Below are 13,580 nucleotides of genomic sequence, written 5' to 3'. Positions count from 1 at the left end.
TTTGTGCTGTAATTTTAAGGGAAGTAGAGAAAAAAATCTGCTTTAACTGTGAAATAAATACAGGAGTGACTGTATCATCTTTAGTATCACAGTACTTTTTCAGTTCTGTCTTGCCTTAATGCATATATGTTAGGCAGTTCATAAAAGCTTTGGTTACATTGTACATTTTAGAGCTTCATTTCTATCAAGGCTTTGATCTGCTGATTTTAAAATGACCTAATTCAGGAATTGAAGAAGGATGATTGTGCTGTGGTTCACATCAACTCATGGGAACACTGAATCAAGAACACTGCCTTGGCAATCAGATTGCACAGGAAATATATTTTGATGTGACAATAAATCACATTGTTGAATAGCCATGTCAGTGATTTTAGGAACATATTTTTGAGCATTGCAGGAGCTTACTCTCTTAGGCAAATACAAGGAGACATTCTTGTCTGTGGAACAGAGATTGATGGAGTATATGCCTTCAGCATATGTTAGTTATTATTTCTACACATGAAGTGTTGTTCTTGTGCCGTTTTCAGTCTTCCTCATTACATCAAATTCAGTGTTGTTTACTTCATAAAACATATCCCAAAGGTGAGATGACACTGTTTAATTACTGTTTCTCTTTCTTCAGGCTCAGATCTACCTGCCTGATGTCTAAATTCACTTCTGTACATCTGGATTTGGTTTTCTACTTCAATAAAATCTAAAAACAATTGTACCCTACAAAATCATTAGAAAATCTAATCATGGGAAGAAGTTGAGTTAGATTGAGTGGACCTTGAACAGTACAACAAGAGCAATGATTTTTGAACTTTCACAGGTAGTAGCACTGATTATCTTGTGAATCTTTCACAGTGGAGGAGTGTTGCTAATTTTATAAAATATTTTATAAGACTGACTTCAGATCTTCCAGTTTCCAGGTTTTTTTTTTATGGGTGGGGTTTTGGTTTTTTTTGTTGAAGTCTTTTTGCCACATTTCTAACACTTTAAGTGGACTCTGAGAGATGGAGGATCTTATTTTCTACTGTCTTGTCTTTTTTGTGTAACTATGCAAAATGAGGGTAAGCCACAGTACCTTTGTATAGGAGCACTGGACCACAGTTTCAAAACCAGTGGGACTCACTAGCAGAGAGGTGACTTCTCTGTCAAAGCCAAATACGCAAATTCAAATGGCCTGAAGTTTTCACTTCATGTCAAACGTTCTGATAGTAAAGAACAACCCTTTAGGAGAACAGCAGTCACTTCTCAGTTTTAGTTTAGTGAAGTTCCCATCTGTGTGGTTTGTTCTATTTGTCTTGGGGGTTCAGAGACATTTTAGTTAGTTTTGACCAGAGGGTGGGATTTTGCTCCCATTGCTACAGAATGGATGATGTTCTCAATCGCTGTGCCTGTGTGTTTCAAGAGATGAGGCACCAGCCTTCTTTCCTTTCCTGACCTGTCTGTCAGCACACTTCCTAACAATTCTGTCCGTGCTGTGACATCACTTTCACAGGGCCCATGCAACCCAGGTTCAGCTGGCTGAGTGCTCAGCTGTAAGCTCCCAGCTAAATCCCAATGGTAAATCTTGTAGTCTGCACAACTCTTAGCGTTTGCAAAGTGGGAGCTCTGGTGAGCTGTGACCTGGGTTGGCTTCTAGGGGCATGTGGCACAAACAATACAGTAGAGCCTGCTTCCTCTTCCAAGCCTGTATCATTTTGAATTTCAAGAACCTCTCTGAGAAAGGCTGCTACCCTGGCAAAATGGAAACGTTTTCAGGTTCCTATCTTGGTGGTGGGAAGAAAGCTGTGTGAAAGCAAAATGGTCACGGAAGTCAGTGAGAGTTCTTGAAGAACGGGGTGAAGTACAGTAGGAAATTGCGGGCTCCATTCTGAAGAGTAGCTCTGTGCTAAAGAATCTACAGTGAAATCTCTGTAGCAACCGCTGGGCAGGTAGCTGTGCTGCTCCTGGCGTGGATACATGAATACACGTGTATAGATGCCTGCTTCTGTCATAGCCATCGGGTGCCGCTGTACTGCACAGCCAAGACAGTCATCCAACAACCAAAGAAACCATTCCGAAGACAAAAGCAGCAATTTCGTACACAGTACACGGTTTAGGTACCTGACATGGACTTGCCCAAGTGTGGCACTGGCTGATGTTACACAGCTGTTGTTCTCTTTGTACATATGTCGGGCAGTTGTGTTGCACACAAGCTGTTTTATTACTGATGGTTGATGATGGAAAACTGTTCGCTGTTCAACTCGGTCCTCTTTGCTGAAACCTGTACATACAGAAAACATATTTTATGAGAAAAAAAAAATCTTATTTTCAGTATTTAACTGTTATTTTATTAGAAGATGGTTGTACATATTTTAGGTGCTTTAGTGTAAAAAAAAAAAAAAAAAAAAAAAAAAAGGCAGACTGTTAATTCTAGGCGGCAGAGGAAGTAACAAAATAAAAATATCGATGCGTTTCATACAGCCCGTGATCTGTGCTGGTTTCAGGTCCTGCTGTCAGCAGGGAACGCGTGTGACAGGCGGCAGCGCCCTTGCGGCCAGCCCGGCTCTGAGGGCAGCCCGCCTGCGGGCGCCATACGGGCTGCGGCGCCCTGCCTCCGCCTCCCCCGCGCGAGGCCCTGCCCGCCGGTGCCGCAGTGCTACGCCTGAGGGGACCGCGGCTCCGTCATGCCGGCTGGGGGCGCTCTTCCGTAATCAGGACAGCGGGGAGCGGAAGGTGGCGGATGAGGCCGCTTTCTATTTCCGGGTCGCGCTGCTCTGGCTGGAGGCAAGATGGCGGCGCGGTGCTTGTGGAGGAGGCTTTGCCAGGTGGGGAGCGTTTCCTGGGGGCCCGTCCTGCTCGTTGGTGTCCCTGCAGCTGCGGGTTAGGTTTCTGTGGCGTGTGGCCGCGCTTCTGCCCGTCGCCATACGTGTCGGGACTCTGGAATGCCTTGTTTTATAGTCTGTCGTAACTATTGCTCTGGTTGTAAGGGGGTAACGAGGAGCGGTAAGTGGGATCTGGAGGTCTTGAACTGCGCTTGTTTCTGGTCTTGAACCTACAATGTGAAAACTGGGAAATCTTTTCAAGTATAAAGTAGTGGTGGTTCTGCTGTTGCAGACTTTGAAAAGCAATTGCCTTCTCACACGTTGGGAGGATTTTGATGTGATGCATTTCCCGTTGGGTTTCTGAAGCCCCACACAGCCCCTGTGCGCATGTGCTGCCCTGTGGACTCGCTCCCCTTGGACGCATCCATCTCCTGTGTGCTCCAGGACCTCCTCCAGCCGACTGAGGCTGATTGGCACTGGGGGTGTTTCAAATTGGGAATTGAATTCTGTATCACTTTGATTGTCCCTTCTACTCCTATGGCAGCCATTAGCAAAAGGGCATCAAGTATTTAAGTCAAAGGGTAAAAGAAGCTGCTAAAGCACTTTAATGCTGAATGCCATCTTTGTTACATGGGATACTGCAAGCATTGCTTTATTCAAATTTGCATAGAGCACCTTTAATTTTATTTTACAAGAACTTTAGATTCGGTGTATAGTTGCACTTCTAGTGACAAAATGGAGCTGCAGGTGGTTGGGATAATATGCACAATCATGCAGTACTGTAAAGACTAGAGTTAGGTAAGTGTTCTGTTTGTCTGTTTTACAAGGGCTGTACCTTATGTATTCTAAAGCACAGGACATGGTACATGGTATGCATGCTCTAAGGGTGTGCATCTTTGCCTGCAAATAAGTAATCTATTCTCCAAGGCCAGGTAGATAAAGCAACAGACTATATAACAGAGACTGCATATGCACAAAAGCAAAGCACTGATTACTTTTTTGGTCTTCTTACAGCAGCATATTATGTACCCAATGATTGCCCAATCTATAATCTCTTTGTCACCTGCATAGGTTCTGTGCCATGTACTCATACACACAGTGTAAGCCCTTTGCTGAATATAAACTTCTACACTTATGGGCATATCTTTTCCTTGATGTGACGTCAGGTGATGATACTGTACTTCCTGCTGCCTTTAATGGGGGGGAAGATGGTATTCTGATTTCAGACACAGAATGAAGGTGTAAGGATCAGGGTAATTTCCTTAGATGTATTTATTTAACGTTCTTAGGTCTCAGGGAGTCCTTTGCCAAATGGTGAGTTAGTGGTAGGAAGCTAAAAGCCATGTCAGAAGGGAGAGATTTTTTTGGTAAGAAAGATGTATGGTATGTCTTAATTGACATTTGGGTTCAATACTTAACGCACACCAAAAAAAAAGTTCAGTAATTAATGTGCTTTTTGGAACTGTTTCTGTGTTCTCTTCAATGGGACAAATAGTCAAAACCACAGGGAATGTTTTGCTGGAAAAAAAAAAAAGTGAAATCTCAAGTTAAGTTCAGAAGCTGAATTTTTCTGTAGTATCCTTTATAGGACACTTCTCAACTGCTTTTACAGCAGCAAGTCCTACTTCTGTTCATCTGAGGAGGTTTCACTGTACTGTCAAAGTACAACTATGGAGAAAGCATTACTATATATAAAAATGATCTGATACCACACAAAATGTATTTTCTAATAAAGAGTTACTTTGTGATTGCTGTTTGGGTGCCTGGTTAATCATAGCTGCAAACTGTTGTATTATTTCCCTAATGTGTGGGATTTCTCTTGTTGTTTCTGTTTGATGATTGTTTGTCTGTTTGCTCTGTGAGATTTGTGTATGTGTGGAGGGGGCTTGCTGTTATTTTTATGACACGATTGTAGATAATTCCATGCTCCTGTTTTCCTGTGTTTTCCGATGGAGCAAGCTTTACAGTTTGGCAGATCAATGTCAAGCAATGCATTATGCTCTGTTGCTCATACAATTAACCTTTGATAAGTCTGTATTATTTGCTGCCTACTTTCCAGTGAAGAAAAAAAAAAGCAATTTGACCATTTGTTTTGTACAGGGATCATCTTTTCCTGTCAACTATGCAAGCAGAGTTATGCAAAAGCAATGTTTTCTTCCGTAAGTTTAACAGACCCTCTTCCCTTCCACTTTTCCCCTACGCTTCCTCAGAAAGTGCAACTTCAACATTAATTTCTCCCCATAAATCTAGAAACTTTGACTTGGTGGGAGGACGATTCTCTGGATCCCATGTTCATACAGAGGAACCTAAGACTAATCCTCTGGTAAGTTTTTAATAGAGCAGGGTATTGTATGCCATTGTAATTATGAAGAGAATGGAGAGAAGAAGTAAATCCCTCTATTTCAGGTGGTTTGTTGTGTTTTTTTTTTTAAGTCTCGATGATGTCAAATTGGCCTTAGAGTAAGAAACAGTTTAGATTACTGCTGTTTGAGATAGTATTTTCAGCATGATTCCTGTAGCTCACAGTCGCCTCTTTGTTGCTTTTCTCCTCTGTAGTGTCTGTGTTTTGGCTTTAGGAGAAAAACCATGTTGATAACACACCAGTGTTTTAGTTACTGTTGAGCAGCACTGTACAGAGCCAAGGATGGTTTGGTTTCTCAACTTCTCTTACTGCTCTGCTAGCGAGGGGACTGAGGGGTAAGGGGGGGGAAGGACCAGGGCAGCTGACCTGAACTGGCCAAAGGGATATTCCATACCATAGGGAGTCTTCTTGTAAAAGCTAGAAAGTGAGAGGAGGTGACTGAGGGGCTGCTGCTGCTCAGAGACTGGCTGGGCATCGATCAGTGTGTAGGGAGCAGATTTGTTGTGCATCCCTTGCTTTGTGTGCGTGTGTGTATAGAGTGAGAGAGGAATACACGCACACACATATATCATATTTACATATTTCTTTTTTTATTTTTATATTACATTACTGTTGCTTTTGTCCTCTTTCTTTTCTGTTGCAGTAAATAGTTCTTATCTCAACCCACAAGTTCTACTTTGTTGGTTTTTTTTCCCCCAGTTCTCTCCCCACTGGGAGGAGGCAGTGAGTGAACAAATTGTGGTGCTCAGCTGCCTGCCAGGTTCAACCACAACTCAAAACCAGCCTTCCTGCCACATGTGCTGCGTGCTGGAGTTACTGCTCTGAACTGCAGGAGAATAAACCAGGGCTTTTCAGATGAACAGTGAGCCCAGGCCATTAGAAATGAATGCTCAAACTAAGAGTCATAACATTGTAACTTGAAAGTTACAATAGTAACTTTCTATCCTTCTAACCTAGGCAAATAGAAAGGATAATATGCCTGGGGAAGACTGGTATATCTAAGTAGCTTTATTTTAGGAAGGTGAGAATTCTTGTACCTGACCATAATGATAACCAATAGACGTTTGAGAATTTCATGTATTTTCACACTTCTATTTAGAACGCTCATATTGCTGCTCCAATCTTGCTTTAACAAGAAGTTATTTTTCTTGCCTTTGCAAATGTTGTCCTTTTAGCTGACATTCCCTTTGCGTTCTTGATTGAGAAATTTTGCCTGAATATTCAGAAGTTAGGTTTCTCTTCACACTTACCAGGGACAGTAAGATGAAGGATCTCTGTTGATCGAGATTAATACAGTTATCCTCTTGCAGGTAAATATCAAATGAGCGGATAACTGTGGGGGGGGGGGGGGGGAGGGGGGGGAGGGGGCTTCTTCTTTTACAAACGGGACACACAGGCTAAGAAGATATGCAGTGATTGGATTAATAAAGGAGAGCATGGAGCAGTAACACTTACCTTTTCTTAAAAAACACAGGTGTCTATTTCAGATGAACCAGAAATACTGTACCGGAGACTGTCCCTTTTGGTTAAAGGCCACGATAAAGCTGTGTTGGACAGCTACGAGTATTTTGCTGTGCTTGCAGCTAAAGAACTTGGCATCACTGTTGAAAAAGTGTAAGTAACCGATCTGTAGCATGATGTGATGTCAGATGCTTTTTACCTGATCTACTGTAACTCAAATTCTGTGCTTGCAGGTATTTCCGTTTTTAGAAGAAATGAGTTTAATCTGACATTCCTTCTCAGATTATAAATCTGATACTTCTTAGATGGTAGCATGGTGATAGAAAGCAGAAGCAGTGCTACTTGCTGCTGTAGTAGGGTTGCATTGTAACTGCATGAAAGATACCAGAAATACTCTTGTTACAATCATCAGTGCTTTAGCATTAATACTAACGTGTACCAGTACTTCATACTGCCTCGTGGATCTTCTAAATGTCAGATAAGAGCAGAAATTTCACCATAATCTCAGATAATTTCTATTAACATCATCTATATAAAATTCAACATTACAGCATCTTCTCTTTGTTCTTTGTTCAGACATAGACCTCCAAAGAAGATAGAACGACTTACGCTTTTAAAATCTGTGCACATTTACAAGAAGCACAGAGTTCAATATGAAATGAGAACACATTACACCTGTTTGGAGGTAAGAAAGATGTAAAAGGAAGAAATATTAATTCAGTTAGCTTGGGGAGATGAATGCTGGGAATAAAGTAGGAGGGCAATGATGTAGGTACATCAAATGTAGCACAACTTATTCTGAATGTGTAGCCCATCTTATTTTTGTCTGCAATGTTGATTTTGACCAGTATATGAAAGAATGATTTAAAAATAAGGTAGTTATCAGAGTTACCTTTATATATTTTATGCTCTTAATTTCCAATAATCTGTAGGGTAAGAACTTTCTCAGGGAAGGGAAAATGCTGCAGGTAAGTCATTGTCGTGGTGGTAACTGAGAGTTCTGTTCTCCATGAGTGTGCTTGATATTTTGAACACTTTCGCCCTATGCAACATCATGTGACAAACTAAAATTGTAAGGGGAGAAATACCAGAAAGGAAGTGTGTACAAACCGCTAGTTCTGTGGCTGGTGACGCAGACTTATATATGGTTTAGTATGCAGCTGTGGTTGACCTTCTCAGAATAAAAGTTTACTGCCAGCTTTTTGTGGCCTGTAGGTCTATTATGGTGTAGTTGTGCTTAGTAAAATGTGTCTCTGCCCTCAGTCCTCAGACAGTAGAGCATTGCTGATGGCTGCCCACAGACCATAAACACAACTTCTGCTTTCCAAGAGAAACTAGAATCAAGAACATGGTAGAGTTCTGGAGTTGGGGGATTTCAATCCAGCTTGAATTTTGAGAGTATAAAAAAGCTGTGAGTTCTTGCCTAACCTGCAGTTTCATCTGATTCTTGCACTATTGAGGTCCATTTCTATCATGATCAATACGTATGAGCACACAGTATATATACAGCTCTGCATGGAATTGCTACTTTATACTTGCATAAGATATGTACTGCTTACCTGCCTGTATTGAATTTTATGGGAGCTGGCTTAGTGTAAGATGCTTGGACCCACTGCAAAAACTAGAGAAGTCAGAGCAAACTCCTTTTTTTCATATTCCATTTGAAGTATTAGTAATAGTCCTTCACTAAAAAAGCACATTGTTTCTGTTTTAGTTAAAACACCTAACGGGCAGTACTGCTGCAGTGTACTTAGAGTATGTTGAACGAAACCTACCTGAAGGGGTTGCCATGGAAGTAAAAAAGGTAAGTTTCCATCTCATGTTATTAACTGCTGTGAGATTAAGTCAAGATGCAAGTACTAATAATTACTGAATTCTTTAGAAAGTCACTAGAAGAAACACATGTAGTTTGTGAAGGCTGTTTTTTCTAAATATTGAAAGGAGGCTGTATTACTCAAAAACGTCACTAGGTGGCACTTCTAATCCCATAAATATCTGAAACCAAAATAAACAAGGCATGGTAGTTAGATGTTAACTAGTTGGTATAATAAATTGTGTCCTTCCTTCCGTACTAGACAAAGATAGAGAAAATACCTGAACACATCCAGGAGCCAGTTTGGGACTCTCTACCTCAAGTAGAAGAAACAGAAGTCAAATCATGAATTCACCAGGTACTTGGGTGTTAGTACTGGAACTACTTGCTCCTATCAACCTAATTTACTAAGACAATCTACTGATAAATAAAAGTCCTGTTTTATAAATATTCTTAAATATTCTGTAAATATTCTTATTTTACTGAGTTATTCTTGATCATAGCTCCAGAACTTTTAGACTAACCGAGCATCTGTAATGTGAAGAAGCTTGACTGCATGCTGTGATCAAAAACTGTGATCATCTGTAGTGTTTTTTGAAGGCTAAAACGTATTTGTAAATAACCTAGATCCCCATTTGACACTGAGTGGCTTCTGAATTCTGAAGTACTTAGGAGATACTGCTTGCATTAGGGTAAAGTTTAAGGTAAAGGATGCCAGACTGTTAGACATTGTTTTGTTAGTGGTGCTTTGAAGTAAGTAAATGCCAGTTGTGTGTACAGCTTATGTATTAACGTGTAGTATGTCAGAAAATGCAGTCTTAAGGAGCACTGAGATATAGTGAGATTTTTCTATGCTTTTATAGTTCCAATAGCCTCATTTCCAGTATTATTAACTGTTTGCTAAAAGGAGAACACATTGATTCCAGTACAAATAGGAGCTTTCTGCAGGTGTAAGTCTCTAATTTTATGAAGTAGCTGTAGGACCTTGTTGCAAAGTAAATGGATGCTAGAAAGTCTCATTGTACATAGGACAAATGGTGCATTAAATGCCTTATTTCACTGTAGGGAAAGGTGTAGCCTTTTTCTAAAGTGGTGGGTTGGTTATTCAGTAAACGTAGTCTAGCTGGACACAGGTGATGCTTAGAGGGAGAAAAAAAGAGTACAGATAGTAAAAGGGTGCTCAACTAACTTGAAGGTTACTTCACTGTCAATCAAAAGAGATACTACTAGGTGCAAAACAGTCAGTGACTTCAGACTGCATTAAGCACTTTGCTTTTACTAGGTTAGCAGGTAGGACAGAGCTGTAGAAATCTACTTTGGCTGTAATTTAACTGCTGTTAAAATAATTTACATAAGGAATGCCCTTGACCAGACAGCCAAAGAGCCTGGACCATACTTGCTGACAGTACTCAAAGTCACATTCACAAAAGAAAAGAAGCTTAGTGTTGTTATCAGACAGAAGTGCAGAATCTTAATGGGAAATAGCTGAAAGATGAGAAAACAAGCTTGTACTTGAAAATCAGCTATGTTTTCTAGTTGCAGAGAGGCCCAAAATTGTTTTAGGAGAGATGTTTCAAGGCAGTCAGTAAAACTGGTACCGTTTGTGACAGAAGGGAAGCTGCCTGAGCATCTTCTGCAATACGCCCAGGAAGCAAAAAAAATGTGGTTAATGCAATCCCTTAGGAGAAGATATACTGCCTGATTATTCCTTGGAAGATTTGCTTTCCACAATTTCAAGCTTTTCCTCTTTTTAGTATAATATAGCATTTCTTAAAATCGTATCACATATTATATAATAGTAAGGAAGAAACTATGTGCTGGCCTGGTTAGATAAAACTGATGCTTCAGAGAGGAGCAGCTTCTTTCAATTCTGCATGATGTTTTCTTCAAATTTGCCATGTCTTAGTTTTGCATAAGCCACCTGCCAAATCCCAGCTGTATATAGTATCAAAATGCGCTTGTGCTCAATACTAAGTCTTCTACCTCTTAGTTCGATGCTCAGTAAGGTTAAGGGGTTGTGTTTTATTGTCTTTGGTGTCTATTCTGGGCCTTCAGTTTCTGACTAAATGGCCAGTCAGTGTGGCTTTTCAGTTGACTGACGGTTTTAGTCATCAGACCTTAATAGGATCAGACTTAGGTAGCAGCTGTGGAAAATATTAACCCACATAAGCGGCCCCCAGGGAGGAAGGCATACTTTATCTTTGGAAAGGTGTTATCAGTGGAGAATTATTTGCCTGCAGCCTCACCGTATACTGGGGGAAGCCTGTCTACCTTTAAAACGATCTCTGGACCTCAGCAGTGTTGACAGAACTGTACTTACCAGTTGTCAGATTACCTCCACCCCGAGGAAGCAGAATTACCTGTGCAGAGTCTGATTGTTACGGGCCAGTATTTAACAGAACTGCTTTGTAGGCCGTACTTCTCATCCTTATTTTTCCCTGCACAAAGTTTTCTTCTTTTTGAGACTGTAATCCTTTGTTACCTGTTGTAGTCTTCCCTCCATGTTTAGGGATTTCCTCAGGCATAGCAACACCTTTATTTCTGGTTATGCCTTTGCATAACACGGTAACTGCGGTATGTTCTGGTCATCTTTTTTGATCCACTGATGTGGCTTCTGACTTTCACAGCAAGTTCCTGATCCTCACTTAAGAACTTTGGATTAACCATACTGTCAGTAACCCTTTTGATTCTTTACTTCTTTTCCTGTTCTTTCAGTACATATTTTAGAGGAAGTAAGAAAATGCAATGCTTCACATTACTTATAAACAACAGTATTTGAGCATGCAGTATTGTTTTTTTTTTAAGTTAGACATCCAAAGCTTAAATGACACGCAGGCAGATTTGTAATCGGTCTGAAATGCCTGCTTTTGCATTCATAGAGCAGAATCACCAGGATCACTGATTTCACACCCTGAAGTTAAGACAACATACCTTTCATGGGATTTTCTGTGCATCGCAGCAGAGTATTCCTACCTTTTGAGGACTCCAGTCTGAGACTGAAACAGTCAAGGCACTGTCAGTATTGCTGTGTGTATCAACTAATACTTCCTCCTTTCTGTGGTTTTCTGACGTGGAACTAAACTGAATCCTTAGCATCAGTTCAAAATCAGTATCCTTTTTGTAAAGGAAACGTAAGATGAAAAGTCTTGATAACATTCAGTAACAAAGCTCAACTTTCAATATGCGGTAGCCCACATTTTCACCCTGTAGCCTGGACACAGATTAATCCTGGCTGATACTTCATTAGCCCTATCTAACAAACAAATATTAACCCAGGACAGTCATTCAAAGGGCCAGATTTTAACATGTATAACCTAATTCTTTTTTTTTTCTTTTCTTTTTCTATATAGTCTTACTGTTCATGAACTCAGGCAACAGTAAAACAATAAACCTTCAGATTTTTGCTTTCCCTCTGCCCAGTTCAGAATTCAGGTTTCCCTATGCTCTGTGGCATTTGAAGACAGGCTTGTAGTCTTGTAGTCTGAAATCAGTTCTGACCCTTTGCACATATCTATTAAATTCCAGCCTGCTAGTATACTCTTACTGAGCACTTTAGAATAAGAGAACTGAAAATGCTCAAGAATGCAGGCAGTTACATATTGGACAAATATTTGATGAAGTTCACCCATACTTTGAAAGCTAAGGCAGACAACTCAAACCATTGCTTTAACAGAAAGAAAGCAGCAGTGTTTGTAAGAGTTCCTTACTGTCAGAATACTACTTTATGACCATCTTGAAGTTTGTTTAGGCAGATTTCTAGCATTTTCTGCCAGTATGAGCAAATAAATTTCCATAAATCAGAAAACAGACGCCAGTATAAAGCTGTTCTGGAGCCCCAAACAGTTGTAGTAAGTACAAAGAGAAGTATCGTGAAAGAAGTTCCTAATATGACAAAGAACTTCAGCATGCTGTCAGTAAGGCTGTCTCAGTCTGAATAGGACTGGGTAAATGCTGGCACTGTAGGTAGGCAAGTCTTCAAGTCCGTTCAGTCATCAGAATCATTGGTAACTGTAAGTTAGAGGTGGATTTCCTGAAGCAAATGCTTTTTCACTAACAGTTGCCAGCCTACTTTGGGTGTCAAAATATACGGACCAATATATTATGTAAACAATTTTATAAACGGATGTTTTGTTTTTTCAGGTTTGTAGAACCTGCCCAGTGCTTACGTACCTCATCCAATTAATTTTTAACTATCAGGGCACTGCAAGTACAATGAAGAAAAACAACCCCTTTAAACCAAATATTACCAACACCAATGTTTAGTTATTTGAAATGTAAAATTCGTTCTGTTGTTTTTAGAATGTTCCACGTGTATAATTCAAAACCTGTTGTGTTTTGAATTGAAAATACCATATATCACCCTGTAAGTCCCTCAACTGAACTGACCTGCTGAAATGGCACACTCTGATTCAGTGACCATTTGTGTGCAAAGAACTTTCAGCTTCATTATGGTGCCTGTGAGAAATAGAAAGTTTGGGTCATTTTTGTGCTGTATATTTTATTTCATAAAACATGAAGCAGCTGTCAAAGCGGGAGGCTCTGTCATGGCCCTGTTTTTGGATCTTCACAGGTATTTCCCTTTTAATCTCTGAGTTTATGTGAAATAGCACGTCAAGATAACACCAAGATACTGCCTTTCTTTGTGTAAGGAAAAGGACAGGAATGCATCACGGAGTGCCAGGTATTATGGGAGTGATGCATGGGATGGAAAACAGAACGATAGGCAAGCATGGGCTGTGCTGAAGGAAGAAGTGAGCTGCCTTGTCTTCTGAGTTACTTGGGATTTGTATCTTAGTTTGCATCTTCATTATATACAACAAAATGAAGCGTATGAAATAAAGGGGAATTAAAATTCTACCATCTGTGGTTTAACTTGCGCTGCCTAAGTAACTTACAGCAAAACACTTGGATAAGAGACAGAACGATACATTTATTTCAATAAAAATATATACAATGAAAACTTAACAGCACACGGCAGCGTCCCTCATCGTTATAGAAAGCCGGCAGCGTCCCGGAACGCATCTCCTGCTGTGAGGGCGCTGTAGCCGCAGCCGGCCCTTAGCAGAGCGCGGCAGCCGCCCGCAGCGCGCCGCCACGCGGCATTGCGACAGCCGCCCCTGACGGCCGTGCCGTAAAGCGCGGCGCTGCCGGC

At 40.6% G+C, this 13,580-nt stretch overlaps 1 protein-coding gene across 1 annotated transcript; it reads left to right on the top strand.

Moving 5' to 3' along the window:
* Nucleotides 1-2,759: 2,759 nt before the first annotated feature.
* Nucleotides 2,760-8,777, top strand: MRPS10 (mitochondrial ribosomal protein S10; the record flags this gene model as incomplete). The annotated part of the gene is made up of 7 exons (XM_079532643.1): nucleotides 2,760-2,795; nucleotides 4,893-4,951; nucleotides 5,043-5,115; nucleotides 6,629-6,768; nucleotides 7,192-7,300; nucleotides 8,330-8,419; nucleotides 8,691-8,777. 7 exons carry the CDS (start codon nucleotides 2,760-2,762, stop codon nucleotides 8,775-8,777), a joined length of 594 nt encoding a protein of 197 aa, XP_079388769.1.
* Nucleotides 8,778-13,580: the final 4,803 nt, after the last annotated feature.

The sequence above is a fragment of the Tetrao urogallus genome (assembly GCF_951394365.1).
Source record: "Tetrao urogallus genome assembly, chromosome: 2".
Classification (NCBI taxonomy): domain Eukaryota; kingdom Metazoa; phylum Chordata; class Aves; order Galliformes; family Phasianidae; genus Tetrao; species Tetrao urogallus.
The sequence above is the reverse complement of the archived record's forward strand: the minus strand, read 5'-3'. Positions and strand labels throughout refer to the sequence as shown.